Below are 27,813 nucleotides of genomic sequence, written 5' to 3'. Positions count from 1 at the left end.
AGTTAGGTGCGTCTCTGCGATGGATGTTTGCATTTTTTCGCAGTGTGAACGTGCCACTCATGAACTTCCCGGAGTTCGCGGGCGCCTTCAAGTGCCCGGCTGACTCGCCCATGAACCCGAGCAACAAATGCAGCTTCTGGAACTAAAGAGAGCAGAGCTAGTGCTACCTCACTTGTTACAAAACGGCAACTCAAGAAAGGGATGATTCTTAAAACCACTCTGTTGTCTTGTCTTCTTTTTCTTTTTACCCGCCGTGGTGGCGTGGTGGCTTTGGCGTTGCGCTGTCATGAACGAAGTCGCGGGATAATGGAAAGTCACCACTATGAGTTAATTGTATTATGTAATACTCAGTAACGCAGTTAATTGTGCTATCAAATTCTTCCATGATCATGCCAATTTTTAATGTATTTTGCTTGCTTTTCCGCGTATAGAGAGTCTTTTTCGGCGCTAGGCTGCTGAGCAGGAGGTGGCGCGCGTTCGATCCAAGCCGCAGCGGCCACATTTCGATGTAGGCGAAATGCAAAGCCACCGGTGTACCGTGCATTGGGTGCACGTTAAAAAAAACGCTGCTCAAAATCAATATGGAGTCTAACGTTACGGCGTATCTCATAATGATATCGTGGTTTTGGCACGCAAAACCGAAATATTCAATTCGTGTCTTGTTTGTTTGTTTGTTTGTTTGTTCCTCGCAAGTGTTAGGATACATGTTCGTCAACAGTAGAGGAGAGTACCATGAAGCTAACCCGCGTAGATAGAGCCCGCCCTCTTTGCAGCATCGGGGCACAAAATAGACTTGCCCATATTTGTGCTAGAACTTGAGCGCACCGAAGACGCGGACACAGAAATTCTAACTTCAATTCTAATTCAAATTCAAATTTGAACGTCTACCAACTGGCCCAACTCGCCATTTTGTTGCAATAGACTTCGTTACAAATGGCATTGCGTTGAAAGTAGAAAGAACACTAAGAGTTGCGGGACGTTCAGTACGCTAAACTATGACGCTGAAACTTGGAGACTAACGCTGCAGCTTGAAGCTAAGAACCCGCACAACCAGCTGTGGAAGAAAAGATGGTGAACGTGATTTTAAGAGACGGGAAGACAGCTGCAGGGATATGAAAGGATTTTTTTTTATTATTTACAGATACAGATTATTTACACGGGGTTATTACCGAGCGTAATAGAAGTGTAGAACAGTTAGCATTCCGGAAAACAATCATATCAAATATTTTTTGCATTCAAATCTTACATTTCAAGGGACAAATTGATAGCACAAAATAACAAATAAGCAAATTCTCAGCAAACAAGCGCACCAGGTCATATATAGGCAAATATATATATATATATATATATATATATATATATATATAGGCAAATTATATTAGCTGTTACAAATGTGTATATCAGCTATGTGCTTTATGAATTAATTAGTTGACGAGGATGAGTCGGCTTCTTTGGTCAGAGAACTGCATTCGCTGATAGCTCTTGGGAAGAAGCAATACTTAAAACCGTCAGTATGAACCGCAGGAGTACAAACAAACATTTAATTGCGGTGCCTAGAGGCCTCACTGCGAAGAATTTCAGAAAAGTAGGCGTATTTTGTATAAACATTATTATTAATAATAAGATTTGCCCGCAGGGGCGTCTGCGTCAGCAGGCGTTTGGTGTCTTGCGACACCATGTACCCCAGCACACGAGGGTCGGACCCTCCCGCGTATTGCCGCGCGCGGCTTAGCCGTGTCTGGGGAAAAGGGGATCCTGGGGGTTGAACCGATGCTGGGTGTTTGGACCTTTAAGCCCCCCCCCCCCCCCCGGCGGAGGCAATACACCTCTTCGGCATCGGCTTCACATAGACGGCACCTCCAGACTGACCCACCCGGAGGAAATCGGCAGTCGCCTTTTCCTGTCCTCCTCTCCGATCTTCGTCTTTCTCTCTCGCCTTTTTCATCTTTCCTGTCTACTCTTCACTTCTCCTCACTTCCGTATTCCGGGCGGCAAGGGTTAACCTGGTGTAATTATCCAACCTTGGGTATTTTATATTAGGTTATAATGGCGATGCATGGCTGGCGTCTGCAGGCTTCCAATCTTGTAGCGTCCCCTTGTTAGGCTCGGAGGTGGGTGGCCACCATCGCCGCCGAATTGTCCAATTTTTTATGGCAGAAGCTTTTCCCCCATTACCTGATCGCTCCCTGAAGAGGGAGCACACCGATGAACAATTCAACTTTTTATGCAACCGAAAGTGTCCTTTCCTAAATACCACGTTGTCCACAGTCAGCGCAAAACGAAGACAGTCCGAATGATATCACCATTTCTTGTAGCCAAATCTATCACTGAAGCAATAGGCCCAGGTTATAAAGTAACGAAGATGGAAAGTGTCGATCTTCTACTCGAAGTTCGCGAGAAGCCACAATATGAAAAACTCTCAAAACGTGTAGCGTTTGGGCACATTCCCGTTTCTGTAGGACCATACAGGTCGATGAACACAGTGCGCGGTGTCATCTCGGAAGATGCCCTTCTCGAACTTACCTAAAGTGAATTACTAGAAGCATGACAAGAACAGAACGTCGTCAAGGTACAAAGGATAAAAATAATGCGAGATGACAAAGAAATACCAACCAGACATATAGTCATCACTTTTGGAACTAGCAACTTACCAGACTCAATAGAAACAGGATACTGCAAACTCCGTGTAAGGCCATCCATTCCTAACCCACGCCGATGCTTCAAGTGTCAGCGGTTCGGGCACGGTTCGCAAAGCTGCCGAGGGCGCACTACTTGTGCAAAATGTGCATCAAACGAGCACTGGTCCGACACTTGCAATTCCACCACCCGTTGCGCTAACTGTGAAGGGCATCACAACGCGTACTCTCGTTCTTGCCCATCCTGGAAAAAAGAAAAGCAAATCGTCGAAATCAAAGCAAAACTGAACCTTTCCTTCCAATAGGCGCACAAACGCTTCTCCATCAATCAGTCTAGTCCATCCTACACCGATGTGGCGCGCCGGGGGGCAGCGCTACATCTTTCGGCGGCCGCACAAGTCACACGGAATGTGACGGCGGTCACGCCGTTAGTCTACCCCCCCCCCCCCCGGCTGGAAAGCGCTGTACCGGCCCCCGCAAAGGACGACCAGCAGACCCTCGGGCCTGTTGGACCCAGGACCACTGCCCGAGCAGATCGGCCCAACAGTCCCGCGCAAATGCCCGCCGCGCGGGCAGTATGCACCGCCTTAGACGAGGTGATGGATACGAGCACAAACGGCGCAGCTCCCTCGAGCGCGTCGGGAAGAACGAGAAATTTCGTATCACGGGGCCTGGAAAGGTCTCGTGACCTAATCTAATCTATATTTCTTAGACACACAGCACAAAACACATACGCTATGGATATACAGATAATACAATGGAATGTCGGTTTACTCCACAACCTAGACGACATTAAAGAACTCATAAATAAGTACAATCCAAAGGTGCTGTGTGTCCAAGAAACGCATCTTAATCCTTCACGCACGAACTTTCTCCGGCAGTATGCCGTTTATCGAAAAGACCGCAACGACGATCTTGCCTCGTCTGGCGGTGTGGCAATAATTGCAGATAAGGGTGTTGCTCGCCGGCCACTACAGCTTAAAACAACTCTAGAGGCAGTTGCAGTCCCTACGGTACTGTTTAATAAGCTGATCACCAATTACCTCTGTATATATATCCCCCCGAACTACCAACTTTCAAAAACAGAATTTCACACCTTTATCTATGAACTGCCCGAACCTTGCATTGTCGTTGGAGATTTTATTGCACACAGCACCCTTTGGGGAAGCCGTCGCTGTGATGCCAGAGGACGCTTAGTTGAAAACTTTCTCGTCACTACATATGCTTGCTTGCTAAATGGGAGAGATCCTACATTTTACAGTGCCGCAAACAAAACATTTTCATCTATCGATTTAAGCATCGCATCGAGTCCACTCTTGCCGCATCTGGAGTGGCGCGTCATTAACAACCCGAACGGGAGCGACCATTTCCCCATTGTCATAAAACTAACAAAAGGTGATGAGTGCTCCCCACATGTCTCCCGGTGGAAAGTCGATTGTGTCGATTGGACACGATACAGGGAGCTGACACATTTGACTTGGAATGACATCTGTAATCTTTCTATCGAAGATGCAGTGGCATATTTCACGGCGTTTAGAGCGGACGCGGCGTCAATATGTATCCCCATAACAAATGGATCGCCCTGTAAGCGACGTGTTCCATGGTGGAATGACGACTGCAAGAAAAGCGCGTAGAAATCAAAATAATGCTTGCAACAGCCTTCGAGACTCTCCAATTACAGAGAATTTGATCATTTTCAAGAAAATAAAGTATGAGGGTAGAAGAACGCGGCGCCGTGCCAAAAGGGAAAGCTGGCAAAGATATATTTCTAGCGTTACCTCTTATACTGACGAACGAAAAGCCAGGAACAGAGTCAATAAAATCAAAGGTCGGCAAACTCATCCTCTACCATTAGTAAACACACAAGGAAATACTCTTAAGGACCAAGCTGACTCTCTAGGGGCACATTTTGAAAACATTTCTAGCTCATTGCATTACTCCGATTCATTCCTTAGATACCAGCAACAAACTGAGCGACTGCCTCTGGGTCGAAAAGGCAAGAGCAATGAATCATACAACCGTCCTTTTAATATGGCGGAATTTCAGGCTGCACTACATAGTTGTAATAAATCGGCCCCTGGAACCGATCGAATAGTTTACGAGATGACTGAACACCTACACCCCGAAGCACACAAAACACTCCTCTCTCTTTTTAACGCCATATTATATGCCAGTTGGAAGCAAGCAGTCATAATCCCTATTCTGAAAGAGGCCAAGGACCCGTCTTTGGCCAGCAGCTATAGGCCTATAGCTCTAACAAGCTGCCTATATAAGCTTTTTGAGAAAATTACTAACCGGCGCCTGGTGCATTATCTTGAAAGTAACAAGATACTAGATCCCTTGCAGTGCGGCTTCAGGGAACATAGATCCACAACAGATCAACTTTTCCACATCGAGACCAATATCCGGGATGACTTTGTGCGCAAACAGTTTTTCTTATCAGTATTGTTAGACATGGAAAAAGCATATGATACTACTTGGCGTTTCGGAATCCTTCGTGACCTAGCTGGAATGGGCGTACGAGGCAACTTGCTAAACGTGATTCAAAGTTATCTGTGCAACCGCACATTTCATGCTCGGATTGGTAACGTCCTATCTCGTTTATTTACTCAGGAGACTGGTGTGCCACAAGGTGGAGTGCTGAGCTGTACTTTATTCCTTGTAAAAATGAATTCGCTCAATACTATCATACCACGTACAATGTTTTATTCCGTATACGTGGATGATATCCAAATAGGTTACAAGTCATGTAATCTTAGTATCTGCGAGCGACAAGTGCAGCTTGGCCTGAATAAGTTGTCTAAGTGGGCAGACGAGAACGGCTTTAAACTAAACCCTGAAAGAAGTGCATGCATTCTTTTCTCCAATAAGAGAGGTGTAATACCGGAGCCAGTTATTGATCTTAATGGAGAACAGCTATCTGTGAGTCATGAACATAAATTTCTAGGCCTCATTTTAGACTACAAACTAACTTTTATCCCACACTTAAAATATTTGAAAATGAAATGCTTGAAGAGAATGAATCTACTGAAGCTCTTGTCCCGCACATCTTGGGGAAGTGACAAAAGATGCCTCTTGAGCTTGTACAAAAGTCTTATACGGTCACACCTTGACTATGGAGCCATTGTGTATAACTCTCCCACGCCTAGTGCTTTGATGATGCTCGATTTCGTCCACCACTTGGGTATCCGTTTCGCTACTCGTGCGTTCAGGACTAGTCCCGTAGAAAGCCTGTATGCTGAATCTAACGAATGGTCCCTACATCTTCAAAGAACATATTTAAGTCTCTCTTACGCCCTCAAGGGTAAATCAGATTTCCATCATCCATGCCATTCAGTTATTCACGACCTGTCTACGGCTAGGTTTTTCCGTAACCGCCCGGGCACTAGACCTCCTCTGTCCCTTCGGTTGGAAGCATTGTCCGAAGAAACGGGCGCGTCGATTTTAGAGAATCTCATAATGGCAACTGCGTGCCTTCCACCGCCTTGGGAGTGGCAGACTATCGAATGTGACGTCTCGTTTGCAGAAATATCGAAACGAGCACCTGAGGCACACATCCTTTCACATTTTCTTTAACTTCAGGAGAAGTATTCTTGCGCTGAATTTTACACGGATGCCTCTAAGTCTCCTTCTGGTGTTGCTTACGCAGCACTAGGACCAGCATTTTTAATATCCGGTACACTGAACCCACATACATGTATTTTTACAGCGGAAGCATATGCAATACTTTCTGCAGTAAAGCACATCAAGCAAACAAATCTGACTAGGGCTTAACGGCGAGTCGGCCTAGTTGGAACAGATTCATCTTAAAACTTTTTGTGCGCAAACAAACAGGGACGAAGAATAGGGGCAACACAAGGACGAGCGCTTTCTAACAACTGTTGTTAGAAAGCGCTCGTCCTTGTGCTGTCCCTATTATTCGCCCCTGTTTGTTTGCGCACCCAAAGTTTTAAGATGACTAGGGCTATTGTGTTCACAGACTGATTGAGTGTACTCCTAGCCCTAATGAATGTACGTAAACATAAAAACACTGTCTTTAATCAATTCTATATATTGCTAAGCTCATCTTATAGTGCTAAAGAAACGATCATCCTATCCTGGGTACCTGGCCACTGTGGCATAAAAGGCAATGAAGCTGCTGACGAGAAAGCTACCTCGGTAGCTTTTAGTGATACGGACATAAACATACCCATCCCAGACACAGATCGTAAAGCATACTTGCGTCACAAGCTGAAAATGCACTGGCAGCAACAGTGGAATGCTGAGATATCAAATAAACTGCACTTGATAAAATCCAAATTAGGATATTGGGTATCGGAGAGAACATCGCTATATAACGAAGTACTCCTTTGCCGATTAAGAATAGGACACATTTGCGGCAATCACTCTCACCTCTTGACTGGGGGGGTATCCTTCGACTTGTAGTAAGTGCGACCAAAATGTCACAGTCCTGCACGTTCCTATTCAATGGCCTGCAATAGACCCACAGAGGAAAAGGTATTTCATTTCTGCATATCGCGAAAATATGCCTCTTCACCCGAAATTTTTTCTTAGCAATGAACCGCTTTTTAATCCGGAACTAGTCTTAGAATTTTTAGCTGAAACAGACACTTTGGAAATCATTTGGCCGGGGAATTCTTAGCGCACGTATAACAGCCCCTGTACTCAAAGAATTTTTTGAAGCTAAAGTGTCTATGTTATGTTTTATTGCATCACGCTTCTAACGAAACCCCATAGCGATCGCCCACAGCACTACTTAGTGTCATTATTTTAGCAATATATTTTATGCCATCCACAGCGACAGATTTTAGGCCTTTTTACAGCCATGTCACATATACCATGAGGAATTCATTGTCTACACCATTCACAATGCACCGTTAACATTACCTTTGTCATGGCGCTCTTTGGCCATACCTCCCCTTGTGCCATAAAACACCACACATCAATCAATTAATAATAAGATTGAGGAATTTTAACCTTTCGTATTTAGTCCTAGCCTGTAATTTGGGTAGGACTGTGAGTACGCACAGTTCAGAAGCGGAGTCCGACCGCCGGTAGTTATTGACTAGAAATCTGACTGCTAGACGCTGGATTTTTTTTTCGATTTTTCATATGTTTGTAGCAGAGAAAAAATCCCAGAAAGCCTTTGCATATTCAATCATTGGCTTTATTAGTGTTTTAAAGTAGAAGCATTTTGTTTCTTTTGTCGCAAAGGGCAGATTACGCCTGTGACACCACAACGACTTGCCGCCTTAGAACACGCGTGAACTCATGTGATTATCCCAATGAAGATCATGCGAGAAAATCAAACCTAGGTACTTATGCTGCCCAACATTAAGTTCGTAGTTATCAATATAGTAAGAGTAGTTTAAATAATTTTTCTCTCTAGAGACTCGTAACTATAGTTTTTAGTGGATTTAACCCCATTTGCCATTGATCATACCATTTCATTATGTTTTGTAAGTTCCCGTGTAATTTTTCCTGGTCAGCTACTGTTTCTCCTTCATTGTATATAATGCAGGCATCGGCAAATTGCCTGACGGCAACGTCTATGTCAAAGAAATAAAATCAAAGAAATAAAATGGATACCAGAACGGTACCTTGGAGCACGCCTGACTTAACAGATGAAACTCGAGATTTCGTGTCTCTCGTCTCGACATATTGCTCGCGAAAATGAAAATAAGATGAGAAACAATTTGTAATTTTAGCATTTTTAAACAATAACTAAATTTTATGGCAGCAAGTTACGGCGCAATTTGTCGAATGTTTCTGCATATTCATGACGATCATATCTGTCTGTCCGCTAAAGTTCATGGTTTCCGAAAGATGCCGTACTAATTTGATGGGCTGAGATGTAGCAGACAAGCCTCGTCGAAAGCCGCGTTGGCAATTAGATAATAAATTGTGTTTGCTTATATAGCTTAAAATATGTTTCCAGATAATGTGTTCAAGCAGGGGCCCTAAAACGTAAAACGATTCCAATCTGTTTTTATTCCAATCTCCTGACGTCAAATTTTCGTAAACGCCGACGCAAGCATAGGCCGGTAACCCGCAGCGTTGTTTGAAAAGCCCAATCAAGCGCGCTTCTCGTTTGTAGGATGTGACTTTCTTTTGCTTTCAAAGGGAATTTCATTGCCTAAATTTCAATCTCGTGACGTCAAATTTTCGTAACCACCGACGCAAGCATAGGCCGGTAACCCGCAGCGTTGTTTGAAAAGCCCAATCAAGCGCGCTTCTCGTTTGTGGGATGTGACTTTCTTTTGCTTTCAAAGGGAATTTCATTGCCTACATTCCAATATCCTGACGTCAAATTTTCGTAACCACCGACGCAAGCATAGGCCGGTAACCCGCAGCGTTGTTTGAAAAGCCCAATCAAGCGCGCTTCTCGTTTGTGGGATGTGACTTTCTTTTGCTTTCAAAGGGAATTTCATTGCCTACATTCCAATCTCCTGGCGCCAAATTTTCGTAACCACCGACGCAAGCATAGGCCGGTAACCCGCAGCGTTGTTTGAAAAGCCCAATCAAGCGCGCTTCTCGTTTGTGGGATGTGACTTTCTTTTGCTTTCAAAGGGGATTTCATTGCCTACATTTCAATCTCCTGGCGCCAAATTTTCGTAACCACCGACGCAAGCATAGGCCGGTAACCCGCAGCGTTGTTTGAAAAGCCCAATCAAGCGCGCTTCTCGTTTATGGGATGTGACTTTCTTTTGCTTTCAAAGGGAATTTCATTGCCCACATTCCAATATCCTGACGTAAAATTTTTGTAACCACCAACGCAAGCCTAGGCCGGAACCCGCAGCGTTGTTTGAAAAGCCCAATCAAGCGCGCTTCTCGCTTATGGGATCTGACTTTCTTTTGCTTTCAAAGGGAATTTCATTGCCTACATTCCAATATTCTGGCGTCAAATTTTCGTAACAACCGAGGCAAGCATAGGCCGGTAACCCGCAGCGTTCTTTGAAAAGCCCAATCAATTGCGCTTCTCGTTTATGTGATATCAATTTCTTTTGCTTTCAAAGGGAATATTATTGCCTACATTCCAATATCCTGACGTCAAATTTTTGTAACCACCGACGCAAGCATAGGCCGGTAACCCGCAGCGTTGTTTGAAAAGCCCAATGAAGCCCGCTTCTCGTTTATAGTTTATGGCATGTGACTTTCTTGCGCTTTCAAAGGGAATTTCATTGCCTACATTTCAATCTCGTGACGTCAGATTTTCGTAACCACTGACGCAAGCATGGGCCGGTAACCCGCATCATTGTTTGAAAAGTCCAATCAAGCGTCTTTCCGTCCCCCTTTCCCTTTCCCCAGTGTAGGGTAGCCAACCGGGCTCAGTCCTGGTTAACCTCCCTACCTTTCTTTTATCACTTTCTCTCTCTCCCAATCAAGCGTGCTTCTCGTTTACGGGATGTGACTTTCTTTTGCTTTCAAAGGGAATTTCATCGCCTACATTCCGATCTCCTGGCGTCAAATTTTCGTAGCCACCGACGCAAGCATAGGCCGGTAACCCGCAGGGTTGTTTGAAAAACCCAATCAAGCACGCTTGTCTTTTATGGGATGTGACTTTCTTTAGCTTTCAAAGAGAATTTCATTGCCTACATTGAGCAGTTATTCTTATCTAATTCGCTGAGAAGAGTAGAGGAGTGCGCTCAATTCGAGAAAGTTTCGATTGGGCCGAGCCTGCTCATGAAATTAGATAAGCCGATAAGGAGGGTGGTACCAGCGTCTGCGATTGGTGTGCTTCCCCTTAACTTGGGGGGGGTCAAAAATCGCGGCGGAATGCAATGGAAGGGGAAAGTTCCACTAAAACGGACCTTCAGCAAAGTAAATTTCGCACACCGACGTCGTATACGTTCCGAAAGGTATCCATGATGTTATAGTGCCACACAAAATGTTTTAATATAGGGAAATAAATACATGCTCTCCGGTAGCTCCGAGTAGCCAGTGCCACAGCGATCGGCGAGCAACCATCTTGTATTGTGAGGCTTATAGCGCGTGAAAAGACAAGGACGAAAGAAAGACGTGATACACACTAGCGTTGGTGTGTGTCACGTCTTCCTTTCGTCATTTTTTTTCACGCTCTATAAGCCTTACGATGTCATACCAACAAGCCTAAATCACTGCACTACATCTTCTAGTCCTTTCGGAATGGGACAGTATCCGGCCATTCAGAAAAATTTTTGACTTTTGTTCCGCATATTAATGTTTCTTTAACATGTACACGTCACTTTGACGTGTTGAGTTTCTGCAGTTTTGTGACGTCGCGGCGCAGACAGGTAAAGGGGGCGCAGCCCGAAAACGTTTGACAAATAGCAATTGGTCAAATGATGCATTTTTCGCTAATCGCGAAAGAGGTGCCGAATCAGAATTTTTTCGCTCGGTTCAATCATACATAATCAGTGTGCACATATCATATCAGATGGGGCATTTTCGCTGTTTTCGTGGCGTCGTCTGACAGATAGGCGCAGTGGGCGGTGGCTCAAAAATTTTTCGACCAATTGTGGAAGGCTGATTGAAGAACTGGAATAGAAAAGTTTGGAATAGCTTTGCGTTATAGCGCCCCAGCTTTGATCAAGTATTAGTAATCGAGACCGAGCGATAATTTGCTAAATTGTCTGTACGGCCGCTTTTGAATGCCAAATAGCTGTGACTATATTACATTTAATATTGAAAGAAAGAAGTAAATATGCTAATGGTGTCAGATGAGTAGTCGATAACCAGCCAGCTATTATAGTCACAGAATATGTGCCCAGAGAAGAGAAGCGCCGGTCGATTACTGCAGAAGCTGATGTGATGTGACGCAAGTAGAAAATTTGCAAGCAGAGAACGGACTGGGTTAACACATGGCAACTGTAACTGAAGAATAATGGGAAATGCTTCATGTAGGCTTATGCCTGTGTACTTTATATTACCTACAGTGTGGCCAATCCACCTCGTGGGTATGAGCCGTGATTTTACGCCAGAACAATAACAACATAGGCTGATCATGGTGGTGATGACGGTGGTGCGTGCATTGCATCAGCTCGGAAGTTTCGCAAAACCTTTATTTAAAATGAACCTCATTATAGTGGCGAATTTCTGGCGAATTTCTGGCGAATTCTGTGAGTGCCTGCCTCATCATCGTCTGATCCCATCACTTTGCACAACGGACCAGAGTGGTTTTAGCAGCGCTGAAAGACCACGTGAAATTCACGTTCAATTCGCTTGGTAGGTTTATAAATGTAGTTCGCAGTACAAGGGAGAAATTCTGCAGACAAGGAACATGCTTGAGGAATTTCAGACGTACTGCGTGTATTTGTGCTGGTCACAAATAAAGAAATTTGTAATTGGCCGTAGTTTATAACCAAGAAGCGCTAAAATTCTTTTTAATTCAAGAAATTGAATTGAAATCATAGCGAAACCACCCAAATTAAGGCTTGGAATCAAAGGAAGATATACGCTCTTTTGAAACATGGGTATTTATTCACTATGTGGTAGCGCCTGTGCCAGCAGGAATGCTGGCAGGCACACATGCTTACGCACGTGTGTGTGGCATAATCGGCACAGTAGGGAGAAGGAAGTTTCGTACAATAGTTACCAGAGGGATCTGTGAAGCTAGTGTCTGCGGGAGCTGCAATCGGGGCGGTTCAGCCAGCACACGAATTGTGCATGGCGAAAGGAAAAATTTAGGAGAGAGTATTCGTCACGCAGCCAGCTGTGGCAAGCGAACGCTCTGACACCAGTCCATTTGCTCCGTGTCGGCCCAACACGTGACCTTACAACGATGGGTGCGACGTGGCGCTAGTGATCAGAACGCTTCTAACCCGAAAGTGAGGAGGAAATAACAGGAATCAAAGGCAATTTTTGATTGCCAAAAACGCATTGAAGTACTTTTTGCAGCAAAGTAATTCTGAAGTAGTGTGTTTTAACGTCGAATCCGTCTATCGACTTCGATAAAAGGGCACAAATTACTTTACATTGTAGTATAGAGTCGAAGCTGCCCGCTAACATTCGGCGTTCCTTCATGCGGTGAATCGCGCAAATATCGAGACATACTGAATTTGAGATGGAGATCTATGAATTAGGGAGCACTGCGAGCGACAAACACGCGCATACGCAGCCAACTTAGGGGTTCAAATATTTCGCAACAATATAGGAAGCACAATTCTATACAAAATTGATTCTATGGAGTCTGGTAAGTCCGAAGCACTGGTAGAACTCTCATATAGCTGCAACATATGACAACTGTAGAGTACAGATTACCTTCGGAGCACTCATTTCTGTGAACTGACGAACTGTACAGAACAGGTGCCCAGAAGTGACAGGAACACAGAGTAGTAAAAGCGTCGCTCCCCTATTCTTCAAAATAACGCCGTGGACAGTCTTACAACTAGCGTTCCTTGCCGCGAGTGTCTCCAGTGCGAAAGTTTCAGCTCACAAAGCGTCCAACCACCTACACAGTCATGATGCGACACTCAGAGTCACTCGGCGCGAAGGCGTACATCCGCTGGTTAAAAGAGATCGGACCTACTATGAGAGACCACATCAAGATTGTCGACCTGAGTTAATCTACACTCGAAGGGGTGTCCCGGTTGGGCTGCAAGTCTCGGGGAGACGTGGCGGCGTTCGTGCGATGCTGATCAACTGTTTTTCGACGCCTTCGGCGTCGCACCGACTTTCCCCTGAAGCGGCCGTGGCCTCTTGATCCTCTTCGCTTAGTTGTCGTTGTAGTTGTTGTTCTTGTCGTTGTCGCGTTCAACACATGGCTTCGCGTCGACGAATCGCCATTTTCTTCGTCCTCTTCGAGCCTCGTGCTAACTTCCTCTTCGGCGAGCACCTGGACAGCTGCCCATTCCGGCTCAGCCGTCATCGTCGAGTCTTCTGCGGCGCGCTGGAGCACACCGACGGTTAAGTTCGGGAACAGCTGCGACGTCTCGTTGCTCGGAAAGACGGCGTTATGCTCCGTCACCTCCGAACCCTGCTTTACAGCAAGGGCTAAGTAGGCCGTCAGGGCCGCGAGGATGACGAACAACACGCAGAAATAGAGGTACACGAACGGTCGCCAGCCTTTGTGAGTGTGTGGCGTGACATCCATAGAGCGCTCGTTCGCGAAGGTGCTGGCGGTTTCTGCCGCCAAACTGCCCTCGGGGCCAAGCCGGTCGCCTTTGACTTCGACGGGCTGCTCTGCGGGATCTTGCGGGGATGAAATAACTGGGGCTGGAGCCTGAAAAGTTGAATTAAATGTTTTTTTTTTTTTCGGAATGAACAAGCTGGTCATCACATATTGTTGTTCGTTGCCCATGATTTGAGGACTACAGCGCACAAGCAAACCAGGCCAACTTGTGTGTGTTCTTGCGCTTAACGCGCACAAAACAAAAAACGCGTGCATCCTCCACTTCTGCGCTGTAATCTGACGCATCAATTTGCTCTCTTTTTCTCTTAGGGATGACCCAGCATCTCGTTCCTCGAGTTGTGCGCACGGTTTTCTCCTGCCACTACAATTTCATTTGGCAGCGTGTTGTTCTCGGTTGTTCCCGGTGCACTGCTCGCGCGCGAGCGGCGGCGGTGGGCTGCGCAACGAAAATGTAGAGCTGGAAGTCCAGCATTTATGCGTTTATGAGCGATTCTGCTATTAACAAGCGCGGGCCACATTCTGGAATGTTTTCGTTCAGAATAGCTGTCTGCAATAAGCCTGCCCCTTTAACTAATACGTCCAGCACGACGACTGTCTGACGAATGCTCTGACGACAAACTTTGTGAACTTCTTTGAGAATACATCCCCTGCTCTAAATATTAAGCGATGAGTAAGACACGGTAAAGCTCTGGCACGTCAACTTATCTGCGTCTGAGCAGTTGTGAGTTACGTAATTGTTCAGATTTCTCACGTTCACCTTGACCCGTATTCCCAAAAAAACGTCCTCACGCTAAAGCTGTTTGTAAGAGCATACTCCAGCCAATCGCAATGTTAGACATAATATTACTGAAGGTGGCCAGCCAATGGTGAAAAGCACTTACGAACACAAAGCCTTGAAAATTCTGCATCTTGCCTTTAATTCAGAAATCCCTAAATTCAAAATCAAATTATGGAGCTTTACGTGCTAAATCAAGATGTGATTGCGAGGCACGCCATAGTGGACGGACTCCGGAAAATTTCGACCACCTGGAATTCTTTAACGTGCGCCTAGATATAAGTGCACGGACACTTTTCATTTAGCCCCCATCGAAATGCGGCCGCCGTGGCCGGGATTTGATCCCGCGACCTTGTGCTTGGTAACGTACCACCAACGCCACTAAGCAAGCATGGTGCATCGAGGCCCCAAATTAGTGAACCTCTGGCCGAAATGAATCTATTCCATCCACTGAGCCGTTGTGAGCTACGTAATTGTTCAGATTTAGCGGAATCATGGTGCGACGTAATTGTACACCGCTAGTGTAAGTTTAAATCATTCGCACAGTGCTTTGGTTTCAAGGAGGCGAAGCCTGCAGTTTATGTGATTTTTCTGCGACGGAGGCGCTATAACGTGGTGCTGGTCATTGTCCCCATCTCATGTAGCTTTGTGTAGCGGGCCAGGTCCCGCCTGAACAGCGTTGGCGCAGTGTGTGATATTCACTGTCTGTGAATGTGTATGTATTGCCGTCACGGTGACTTGCTCATTTCTTGCTGTGAACGCATGTGTATTTGTCAACGGGACACGACTAGGAAGCTTTCACGTCGAGTGCGATATTAACAGCGATTCGCTGTAACAGGGTACAAGAGCGGGCACGGTTGGTAACACACATCCACGTAACTACAGCGCAGAAACCAATAAAGGATGAATAACAGGAGACAGTCAAACAGGCGCTCCTGTCTGTCCCCTTTTATTCCTCGTTGGTTTCATTTCATTTATTTGTACTCTCGAAGCCCTGATACCGTGAAGGAAACTGGCAAAATTCAGATATAACGTAATCAGAGAAAATTTACATTTATACAACGTCAGCTAATAAATCACAAAAACAAATCACGGTAGTGATTGATCCGAAAAGGCGATTCCAGCCCTCGGAAGCCTATCGCATGAACTAGTAATGACAAGCCTTTGTGCGACATCCATCATTCCCACCCAATTAGTATGATCGATATGTGAAGAAATATAAAAGACTGAGAAAATTAGACCAAGAACAGAGCTGTGGGTTCTGATAATAGGTTTTCTTAACGTTAGCGGTCGGATGTTTGCGGCGGGATGAAAGACAGCTTAGGATTGTTTTTCATAGAGGTGACACATAGTTGTGCGGTTATAATTATTATTAATTGTTGGCTTCCGCACTGTACTTCCTTCAACTTCGCTGTAAAATAAAAACCTAATTTCACACTTTTGTGCGACAGCTACGAGGCGAGTTTCGACGTGCCTGCGCGAAATTAATAAAAGAATCGATGTCTTAACGGTAATTATCGCGCGCTTTTACTATAACCGCCACCGTAAAGTTACTGTCGTAGCCATAATCAACACCTCAACAAAGAAGCAGATGGGAACAGCAGCTGTGGAGGAATCAGGCAAGATGGCTTTCAGTTGGTATAAGAGGGGCTTGCTGTGTTGCAAGACTTCTATGGTTCCGGCTAAAAACAGGAAAGATGCATAATATAATGAAATAACTTATTCTGCTTGTTAATAAGAGCATAAAACGCTATGCCAACCGCGCATTACAATGACAGTTGTGCACTCTTCAATGTCTGCAGTAACCACGCATTGCAGCAACTGCAATGCGTATTCGGCAGCTACACTGGCAGCCCAGGCCTCTCTACAATGAACTGCGCTCGTACATCAAGGCGCATATTGCTGCACACGACCACTCTACTGAAAGCACCATCATGTTTGACGCGGTGTTCGACGCACCGGTCTGCGCCAGCAACGGTGAATAGTTATTTTTGTCCTTTATTGAAATGCCTGCAGCAAGTAATTAAATTGCGCACGTGGTTTCAGCTGGTGAATTGTTTATTTTATCAAGAAGCACGACACGACTAAGTCGAAATTTACTCTAATCACGGAGACACAATAAAAGATGCAGAAAGGATCACGCTATCTTTACTTTCTTTCCATTACGCCGGCAGCAGATTTGGAACAAAGTTATGTAACTTTTACACACTCATCTACAGTCGATCATAATTTGTAACTGAAGAGGTTCTATTAAATTTTTACTCCGTAAAGGGACGTAGATCGCCTGCGTTGATGTTTAGTACTTTAATTCTAATATGAGCAGTTGTAAATTTTCGTGGGCCCGTGCTTTTGTAGCATGCCACATACAAAGCGGCCGCACTTGTCTAAGCCACGCGCCCCAAGCATGGTCGGCATTCACCGAGGCTATTTCGTGTGGAAGGATTACTCACACGCAACTCGTTTCGATGCGGGCTCGGCTTGGCAGGGGCTTGGGCAGGCACGCTTGGGCGAAGAACGGCTAGCGGTGCCGGCGGGTCACGGGGCCGGATGCTGGGATGCGCCTTAACGCCGGCGGCTGGTGGTGCCGTTGGACTGGTTGAACCTTTGGCGGAACCGGCCGGGACGCTCGGATGCACCTCATCATCGGGTGGCGACAGGGCTGCGGCAGGTTTCTGTACAGCAGGGTTCTGCGGGACGCCTTCAGCGTCAGTAAAAGGTTCTGAAGGCGGAGTAGCGTAAGCACTTTCGGGGGTCAACAACCCCGAGTGCTGCGGCGGGGCCTCGTAAGCACTCTCGGGGGTCACCACCCCGGAGGGCTGCGCCGGGGCCGCGTTAGCGCTCTTGTGGGTCGACACCCGAGAGGGCTGCGCCGGGGCCACGTAAGCGCTCTTGGTGGTCGACACCCCTGGGAAATGCGGCGGGGCCGTCTTTCGACTCATGGTGGCAGAGATCGTCGTCTTCTTCTTCTTTGTTATCGCACCCCTTCTCTTGAACGGATATGCTTGTGTAGCGATGGCCATGTACCCACTCCATGGAATCTGCCTGGAATCGGGTAGGTGAAACTGAAATAAGGCATAAGAATTTCTGAACGAAATAAACAGCGTGTTCAATTAAGCTGTAAGAAAAGTCAAGCACAAGTTGAGCGTAGAGATCTTAAATTGCCAAGAAACGAAGATCCCAGGGTAGACGCGAATGATAATGAACATTGAGGATCACCGTGCGCTGCCAATTCCTTGTTGTTCTTTCATGTTACGGCAGCAAGAACAAGAACTGCTTCTTATGCACGTAGTCTCCGTCATCGAAAGTTGACCACAGAGTTAGAAAGAGAGAGTAATTTTAATTATAGCTGCTGATGGCAGTAATAATTGAAATGAGAGAAGTTATCTTAGCAAGTGGTCTACTATACTTACTGCTCCTAGTCATTTGGGTGACAGTTGAAATAAGTTCGAAAATAAGAAATAAAAATTTAGAGAAAGGACTGGAACAAACAAAAAACGCGCTATCGCTGATAGATCCGGCTCTTAGAAAGTCCCAATATTACCCGCAGACGAAGTGTTCAAATTTGTGCACGCGATTCCTCTCTCCTTGTTCCGTCAGATGGACGTGAAGAAAAGAAACACGGTCATTGAAACTACGGGTCAGTTGGACTCTCGGCTTACCAACATTTACCTACAAACGTCTGGTTTGAAGCATTCCCTCCCTTTACATTTTCGTCAATAAGGAGGAAACGATATATCCATTTTTTAGTCGTGCCTCGCCTTTACTATATTCAGACGAATTTTCGAAATTTCCGTTCGCAATATTGCCCTGGATTTGACCATTCCCTTTATCCTCACATTTGGACTTTCGACCTCGCGGTACAGTCACGGGGATGTTTGCGCCGCCATCCAGCAACTTATTATTCATTGCAAGCGGTTGTCCAGTTAAATAATATTTTTCTTTTATCATTATTGTCTTTAGTACAATTGAATTTAGTCTACGTCCATAATTTCCTGGCAAATCTCGCATAACATTTATCAGATTTCGCAAATTTTCAAGTAAGTTTAATTTTCATATTAAGCCTCATCTATCCGAGTCTTGGCCAACCTGTCATTATAGATATGAGCCACAGTGTCAGAGGACAACAACAACAACAAGTACAACAGCACACAGACCACACAGTTTTGCTGCACATAACCACTTTACCAAAGGCACTGCCATGTTGAACAAATTATTCGGCGTGCCCTGTTCCGTCAGCAATAGCCTGGGAATAGCATTTCTTTCCGCGATACAATCTACAAACAATAATCAAGTTGAGCATGGGCTCTGAGACGATGATTCAATCATATGGCCAATCCTCTGCTATGGGTACGCACCATGGTATAGGAAGCAAGCAAGCAAATGGCAAGCAAGCAACAAGCAAGCACGACCGTCATGTCTCCTGCGTTACACTTGTCGGCAGGGCCTACCGTGTCCTACATGATGAAAACATCCAAGAAAGCCATCAACATTCCGCGGTACTCGGGTGTACCAAGGACGTCTCCTTTGACAAGTGGCTCCGGGTCTTCGAGGGGAAGACTGCGGCTGCTGCATGGACGGAGCGAGACGAGCTGTGCCATTTCTCTGATTACCTCTAAGGTTTGGCCTTCCGGTGGTACCTTATCGAGGTGTTTGACACTGGCGGATCTTGAGAGAGCTTCACTAAATGCTTGACGCAACGCTTCACAAGCGTCGTCGTGAATCCTTTCCGTCAGTTCGATCATTGTCGGCTATAACCGGGCCAGAGCCAAAAGGAAAAGGGAAAAATTGTGTCTGGGACTTCTTGCCGACCTAAAGGACGCACGCCTTATATAAGGGCTCATCGACGGACTTCCCGCTGATATGGAGATGGCTGTTCCTGGGCTTAGCCCGTCACACCAGCAACGTGCCACTCAGCTGCTCTGCGACTTAAATCACGGCACGTTCTACAAGTCGAAACACGAAGTCATTTCTGCATAGATTACCGCAAGCTAAACGCAGTGACGGTGCCCTACTATCAAGCCATTCCCCGCATCAACGACGTTGTTCAGTCTCTAAGGAAATCGACGTACTTCTCGACGTTAGACATAAAGTCAGGTTACTGTCACGTGAGGTTGCATCCAAAAGACACTTCAAAAAACGGACTTTGTCATACGTGCGGTTCACTACAAATGGCCTTAACCCGTCTACACCAGCGACGTGCCATTCAGCTGCGCTGTGAGTAGAGTCAACTATGAAACGGCTTAAATCACAGCCCGTTCTGCTAAGTCCAAACACGCAAATCAACGCAGCAAGCGGCAGCGCCCATTAGCGTCCACCTAATACACCGATACGAGCACCTGCGTTCGAATGCAGACACTGCGCAATGGATGGCTTGCCCCGATAAATACACTGGCACAATGAATGTCTATGGCGCGCAAGCATTTCCGCCCTCACTACCAACTAGGGAAACGAGGAAGGTGATCCAAAGCTCTGTTAAGTCAGCCTGATGCACTCATTACCGGGTACCCTGTCAGCGCTACTCTTGATACAGAAGCCACGATTACCTGTATCAGCGAAGCAGTGCTGACGGCTCTTCACTTACAGATAATCAGATATTCATGCATCAATTTTCAACAAGTTACATCATCGACCAAAACATTGGGTGGCGTCAATCTAAAGATACAGATCGAAAAATTACAAAGGAAATTCAGGCAAAGGTTCTACAAGGCATAAAGAGCAACTTACTTCTTGGCTTCGATAGTGCCTGTCTCCTTAACTTGTCTGTCGAGCTTGATACCCTGACTCTACGCGAAGGAAATGACATCCACCACGCTCGCCCGCAAAGCAATTCCGCGGCTAACATGGACGCTTGTTTTCAGGAAGTTGAAGTTTGAGATTTGGTGCATATAAATGCAAATCAGAGGTTGGCATTGAAGCAGCGTGTCCATAAGTACGAGGACATATCGTTTCCAAATCACGCACTGATTATTCGGTGCATCACTAGTTAAACGCATCACATTCCTCTCACCAAAAATGTCTGCATCCGCAGGGCTCCCTAGCGATGCTCAGAAGTAGATAGCGTCTAAATGGACAGACAAATCAACGCCCTTTTCACACGAGGCGTGATTCGACTGCCCACGCCACCGCACGCTGCGCCGGCGTTTCTGGCGGAGAAAAAAGGGAAGGCAAGACGCACGCGTTTATGCATAGATTACCGCAAGCTAAATGCAGTGACGGTGCCCTGCTATAAAATCATCCCTCGCATCAACGACGTTTTCGACTCTCTCGGGAAATCGACGTACTTATCGACGTTCGATATAAAGTCAGATTACTGGTACGTGAGGATGCATCCAAAATACATCACGAAAATGGCCTTTGTCACACGTGCCGGTCACTACGAATGTCTTGTCATGCCTTTAGCCTCCGGAACGCTCCAGCCACTCTCGAAAGGGCTATCAAGTCCATCTTGACAGAATGCCACTTGACGCAAATGACGAACTGCTTTGATGACATTGTTTTCTGTTCTAACAGGCTCCCAGACCATCCGAAGCATCTAGATATTGTACTAAATGCTTTTAGAAGTGAACACGTTGAGCTGAACTTGAAGAACTGCCTGTTCACACAAACTTTCACTGAGTAGCTGGGACACATGCTTTCAAATGGCACAGTCACTCCGGAACTAAGCAACGTGGAGGCAATCCTTGCGGTTTCTCACGCCATCACGCCCTAAAGAGTTAGGTCTCATTCACACAGCCGTCAAACATTCCGTCGCGTCACCGTCACGGCACCGGTTTTCGTCAGGGGAAAGAGTTTCCCAGTCATTTTTTCCTCAAAAACGGGTCGCCCGCGACGTAGAGTGGTGCTCTACGTTTCCATCGTCAGCACGGTGACGGCATCCCGCCCCTACAAAATGGACCGATCAGAAATTAAGAGGCCGTCGGTAAATACTTGAATTAGTAAAGGCAAGGCGCAAAAGATCAGGACTGAAGGAGGACACAAACGGCAGGACCGGCGCCACTCGCAACTAAGTTTATTTCCGCAACAAGTCTGCCTTATGTAGGTCAATCAAGCCGAATCGCACACGAAACATTAGAAGTAAAATACCGCAATCCATCGACCACTCAAGAATTATAGCTGGCACAAAAGATCAAATCAGCAAACGAACCGCACTTGGAGCAGAGCGGGAAGCAATTCATCGAGCTCAGTCTTTACCAAGCCAACGGGGAGAAAAAAACGAGACATAAAAAGTACCGTCTACGCGTCGCTATCAACCTGCTGATATATATATATAGTCATATCATAAGAAGCCAACAAACACTCACTCACACCAAGGACAACATAGGGGAAATTACTTGTACTTAATAAATGAAATAAAGAAACGATAAATTAATGGAAATTAAAGTGGATGAAAAAAACAACTTGCCGCAGGTGGGAACCGAACCCACGCATTAATTTCCATTAATTTATCGTTTCTTTATTTTATTTATTAAGTACAAGTAATTTCCCCTATGTTGTCCTTGGTGTGAGTGTTTGTTGGCTTCTTATGATATGACTAATAAAAATCGGGCCCCTCGGTTAACCCCCTTTCTTCTCGTTATATATATATATATATATATATATATATATATATATATATATATATATATATATATATATATATATATATATATATATATATATATATATATAACGCAGGAGACACTGCGGTTGTGCGAAGCTCTTATGTTTATTAGACACCTTCGCTTCCTCTTTCAGTACTATCGCACCGCACCGAAATGCTTTCCCTCCCTTGTGTGTGTGTGTGTGTGTGTGTGTGTGTGTGTGTGTGTGTGTGTGTGCGCGTGCGCGTGCGCGTGCGCGTGCGCGTGTGCGTGTGTGTGTGTGTGTGTGTGTGTGTGTGTGTGTGTGTGTGTGTGTGTGTGTGTGTGTGTGTGTGTGTGTGTGTGTGTGTGTGTGTGTGTGTGTGTGTGATTCAGTTATGTAAAAAATTGGAGGACGCTTAAGCTTCGCCTTCAAGAGTGGAACGCGACAGCGTTCCCATCGACCCGCCAAGGGGTGTAAGACAATGCGCTACGGCGCAGGGATCACTTACGAGGCGCCCCACATCGGACTTTGCGGCCACCTATCACACGGAGAGCGTCGAGGAGGAGGAGGAAGAACTTTATTAAAAACACCAGTCAATGAACGTCAGGAGAGAAATGCTTCTCCCCCTTCGCCCCTAGCCGTCGGCCGGAATACCGTGAGACACAGCAGCAGCAAGGGCTTGACCGATGAGGTCCCGCTGGACGTTGGGGTCTGGGCTGCGGAGCAAAGCCTCCCAGGATTCTAGAGTGCGCGAGCTATCATTCTTAGCCGGACATGTCCACACCATGTGAACCAGATTTGCTGCCTCATCACAGAATTTGCACTTTGACCTGAATACTCCTGGATGCCACTTGCTGTAGAGTACGGGGTTTGGAAAAACCCCCATCTGTAATTTCCTCCACATAACCTCATCTTTCTTGCTGAGCGTTCTGTCCGCTCCCGGGTAAATTTGGCGATTTAGTCTGTAGTATGCTATGATTTCCTGGTATGCGCGCATATCCTCTCTTCTGTTTATAGTTTCGGTGGTTTGGGAGCTTCCGGGGGTCGACCGGTAAGTGAGACCTCGGGCGACCGAATGAGCCTCCTCGTTCCCTCTAAGTCGAGCAACGCAGCGTTCGGCGCGGCAACGAAACGTGCGCCTGAGCAAACGGAACGAACCAAAGAACTCGGTGCCTCGGAGGGGGAAACGATCTACGCCAGGCAAACGTCGTGATCGGCACGGGCAGAGAGATAGATAGATAGTGATCTAAAGAAAGGAACGGCGCTTGATTCTGCAACCCGCGTGGGAGCACGGCGAAGCGTCGTCAGGGGAGAGGGAGTCGGAGCCGCGACGCGCCTGGCACCGGTCCGCGCACAGCCCCAATGCGCGCATGGCGCGCCACCTGTCGGGGCAGCGCCGTACATTGAGAGGAGGGGGTCTTCTGTGTTTGCCGCAAGATGGCTCTGCGTGTGCGGTAAGCGCAGAAGAAATGTAGCGGAAACTTGCTTCGCTACTCGTGTAAATGCGACTTCTGTAAGTTACATGCTCATAATTACCGATATACACCGCAGTATAACTTTGTACGGCACGTTTTTAAGGCAACACCGCGATCACTAGAAGCGCGTTTGTACCGCTTTCAAGCGTCGAACTCGTGGCTGAGTGGTAGCGTCTCCGTCTCACACTCCGGAGACCCTGGTTCGATTCCCACCCAGCCCATCTTGGAAGTTGCTTTTTATTTATGAAGTGCCTACCGTGATTTATCGCTCACGGCCAACGCCGCGGACGCCGACACCGACGCCGACGACACCGGCTTTTCTGCGACACGAGCTCCTTAACGCTACCGCGTTAAAATGCGTGTACTGCAGCGGGGTTCCGTTTTCGCGCTGCCCTAAGAACACTCGTCGCCGTCTAGCGCCGCCGCCGCGAAACCTGCGCGTGGCCTCGGAAATGGCTGACGCGCCGGCGCGTGTGAACGCTCAGTAAAGGCGGAACCGCATGGCGCGATTTCAGGCGCGATTGACGCGCGGATGGTGGGGCGCGCGCGTCATTTTGACGCGTGCCCAGCATGATCCTTCACGAAATCGCGCCGCCGCGTGCTGCTGCTCGGAGTAGAAAAAATCGCGTCGCGCGGCGCGTCCACCAATCAGAGTTCAAGTAAGTCACGTGGCATTTGGTGACGTGGAATTTTGGTTCTTTTTTTGCCACCAGATGGCCCTGCTCTCTGCGCATCTCGGCGGAACCTCCTTGGCGGAATTTTTTTTTTCTCGGCAGAACTGGCGCGCGCGTCAAGGAAAACGTGTGCTACCGTGATTTCGTTCGCGCATCGTGTTGGTTCGCGCATCGTGTTCACCTAAAATGAACAAAGCAACCTTCAACGAGGCCCTATTAACTGAAGTGGAGAAGCGTCGCGTCTCATCGCTAATACTGGCAAGACAATTTGCTAATAATATTACCAGTGTATGCTGCTCGCTCTCTTCTCAACCAGGCAGGCCGCACCCACATGTACCTCCTGACCCGCATTTTTTCTTGCTTCAGTATCAGCATCCCTCTTAATAGTAGCAATCGCCTCTTCTGCTCGGTAGTAAGCGGCCGACTCTCCTTTTTATATGTGAAGTTGTAAACAAGCAGCGGCTTCTCAGCATGCGCAAGGTGCATAGTCGCAGTTACGCACACGATATTGCTGCTTGAAATTAAGCTTGATAAATACACTTCGGAAAGAAATGTTGCTGTCTAATTACACTCAGATTATTTTTATTGTAGTGTTCTGTAAGTTTAAGGGCATTTTATATATGCGGTAACAGAGACAATACATGTCGTTGAGAGTTATGCTGTCTGGCAACCCGGAAAACGCGGCGCGAAAGCGCCGCTCCTTTTTTTTCGTACGGGTGCTCGCGCATGGGCGGCAACGCGGGCGTTTGCCGCCCGTCGCGTTTTTCGCTCGCGAAAAACGCGCCATGCGGTTCCAGCTTAACGCGTCGTGCGGCAACGCGACTTCTCTATCGCACTTCTTTCCGGACGTGCCGCGCCATCTAGTGCCACTGCTGAGAAGTCCGCACGTGGCGTCCGAAACGAGAAGCGCAGCGCGGCGCTGCCTGCGAACACTGAGAATCACTCTCTCGCTTGCCGCACACTCAGCGGCACATACTCAGTGATCCAAGTTGGCGAGAAGTTCATTGAAGAGCGACACGTACAGAAGGCATTCATCACACAGATCGCTAAAGCGTTGGCGTGGAAGGCGTTCGTCACATAGTCAGTGCGTTTGTAATGTAGCATGTCAAAGCGTCGGATTGCTGTCCTTGAGGCACCCTTGTGACATGGGTTCAATGCCGCTCAGCATCGAAGAAACTTCAGCGATCTTTCTTGTCATTGTAGAGCGGCACATTCCCTGTGGCACATATACCTAGCTACCCAACTTGGCGTTAAAAGCGTTCTTTGAAGTGCGGCACACACTTACTGGCAAATATACAGCGGAGGACCATTACAAACCTGCACAGACCTTGTGGCACATACCCAGTACTCCAAGTCTGCGTCAGAGGTTTTTCGAACAGAGGTACCTGAGTCTACAGAGACCCATTTCGCATGATAGAGGCTCGCTAAAGAGCGGCACGTATGTACAAATTGCCACGTGCTCAGGACCCTTCTTGATTTTCGCAGTTCGTTAGGTAATTGGTAGAGCATGAGGCTGCTGTGCTCAGGGAGCCGGGTTCGAATCCACCCGTTAGGCCAGCTTGAATCACTAAGAATGTGTCACTAGGTATATTTGCCATCGGGTATGCCCTACACATTTTTTTAAATATTTCTGCAGGAGGCTGGAAGAATTAACTCATGGCGACATATTTGGTGCGGAAAGAGATGGTCAGTGACCATGTCTGCCAGGCTAATCCCGCTTGTGGCATCATCACCACCACCACTTCGTCTTTGTCATGTTAGCCCTCTGATGGGACGTTTTTTCGTCCAAAACTATTTATTTTAGACTATACTGTCTGTACAAACCGCTGCATCTGGTCCGGAAAATGTGATAGGAATGCAGTTCACACAGTCACGGGCGGATGGAGTGATCGCATACACTCTGTGTCTGGGTCCAGCACAATCGGTAATGGCAGCGTGAGCTCGAGCAACCGCAGCAAGCGAGAGCGCGACCATCTTTCCGCGTGCCACAGAAGAAGAAGAAGCTATCTTCAGCTCGGATCGATGCAGCGGGCTCTCTGACCGGCGTGCCTGCGTCATGGTGCTCGACATAATTGAGACGTTGTGCATCACTTTTTACTGCATCATCACCCTGGTCGTCGGCGTATGGGCGGGACGCAAACTGCACCTGGACGCGCGCCGGATTTCGGGGCTACCCACCCAGAAGGGCGGCGGGCATCCGGCAAACGAGGGCGAGTACTTCCTGCTGCGATACTTCATCTACAACCGCCAGATGCCGCTGCTGCTGGGAGTATCCTCCATGACAGGTAGTAATTGGCGACGGATTGTACTTGCTGAATGTGCACCTCGCCACGCTTGGGTATTGCAAAGTTTACATCGCGGCGCGATGATCACGCGCTCGCAATCGCGTCTGCAAACTATGAAACAGCTGCACGGCGTGAGAACAGCTGAAATTTTGAACAAAGGCGATCGAGTCCTTCCTCTCTAGGGAGCCCCGCTTCCTGTCGGAAGGGCAATGGCGTGCACAATGTCTTTACGTAAGGCATGTTGCCTGCAACGTCGCAGAATGTAGCACGTGACTTCGGTAACGCATTCAGTAGGCTTTCGAACTTGGGCGAGGCGGCGCTACGGTCGGTGCTGAGCAGCGCCGCTGGCGGTAACAAATGAAGATGTCGCCAGGAAACGCGGTCGCGTAGGCGTGTTGCGCACGTGAATACGGGCTGCGAGATTGTGTCTCTCGCGCATTTGTCCGTGCAAGCCTATCTTTCAGTGCCACGATAGCCTCGAAAACGCGAAGGGCCGACACCCGCCCGTGATGAAATTCTACATATCGCTGAGCTGGAATAGTGCAAAAACTAGGGGAGAAAAGCGCGCACCACTGCTGCTGTTGGCAGAGTGAAGTAAGTCGCGCTTGTTCGCTTCCTCATGCCAATTTATTTAATGTCTTCGCAAGCAATATCATGATCCGTGTCGCGCAGTCACTCAACGCAGGCATGTAATTGTGGTCCATATATTAAAGGGGAGTCTGGGGCTCGTAGCCTCCGCTGAGTGCCACCGCTGGGCGTCGATAGGAGCGGCAGCTTCGCACAGGCGGAGTGACTGGCGTGGCGTGACGCGATATGTTACAAATGTTCTGTTATGGTATGTTACGATATGTTATGTTCCTTGGAAAACGGGAGGAAAACAACTTTGGCTTGCAGATGTTAGTCAAGGCAAGGAGTACCTAGGTCACTGATGAATGAATGAATGAATGAATGAATGAATTAATTAATTAATTAATTAATTAATTAATTAATGGCTTTTTACCTGCCAAAACCACGATTTCATTAAGAGGCACGCCGTGATGGGGGACTCCAGGTTGATTTTGACCACGAGGGGATCTTTAAGGTGCCCCCAATGGACTGGACACGGGCGTTTTTGTGTTTCGCCCCCATCGAAATGCGGCTGGCGCGGCCGGGATTTCATCCCGCCATTAGCAGCGCAACATCATAGCCGCTAAGCCACCGTTGTAGTTTACCAATGAAGCTCACTTTTACCAGCATAGCAAGGCGGCCTTTTCATTCCTGCTGTCTCATCTAATAATGAACCAATGTGAAAAATT

At 47.1% G+C, this 27,813-nt stretch overlaps 1 protein-coding gene across 1 annotated transcript in view; it reads left to right on the top strand.

Moving 5' to 3' along the window:
- The first annotated feature begins 17,533 nt into the window (after positions 1-17,533).
- Positions 17,534-27,813, top strand: part of LOC142570480 (high-affinity choline transporter 1-like) — a 51,801-nt gene continuing 41,521 nt past the window's right edge. Inside the window, exons 1-2 of the mRNA XM_075678863.1 lie at positions 17,534-17,573; positions 26,225-26,518. Coding sequence (XP_075534978.1) covers positions 17,534-17,573; positions 26,225-26,518 — 334 coding nt within the window. The remainder of the gene's footprint in view (positions 17,574-26,224; positions 26,519-27,813) is intronic.

This window comes from Dermacentor variabilis, chromosome 2 (genome assembly GCF_050947875.1).
Source record: "Dermacentor variabilis isolate Ectoservices chromosome 2, ASM5094787v1, whole genome shotgun sequence".
NCBI classification, from domain to species: Eukaryota; Metazoa; Arthropoda; class Arachnida; order Ixodida; family Ixodidae; genus Dermacentor; species Dermacentor variabilis.
This window is presented reverse-complemented; position numbering and strand designations above follow the sequence as displayed.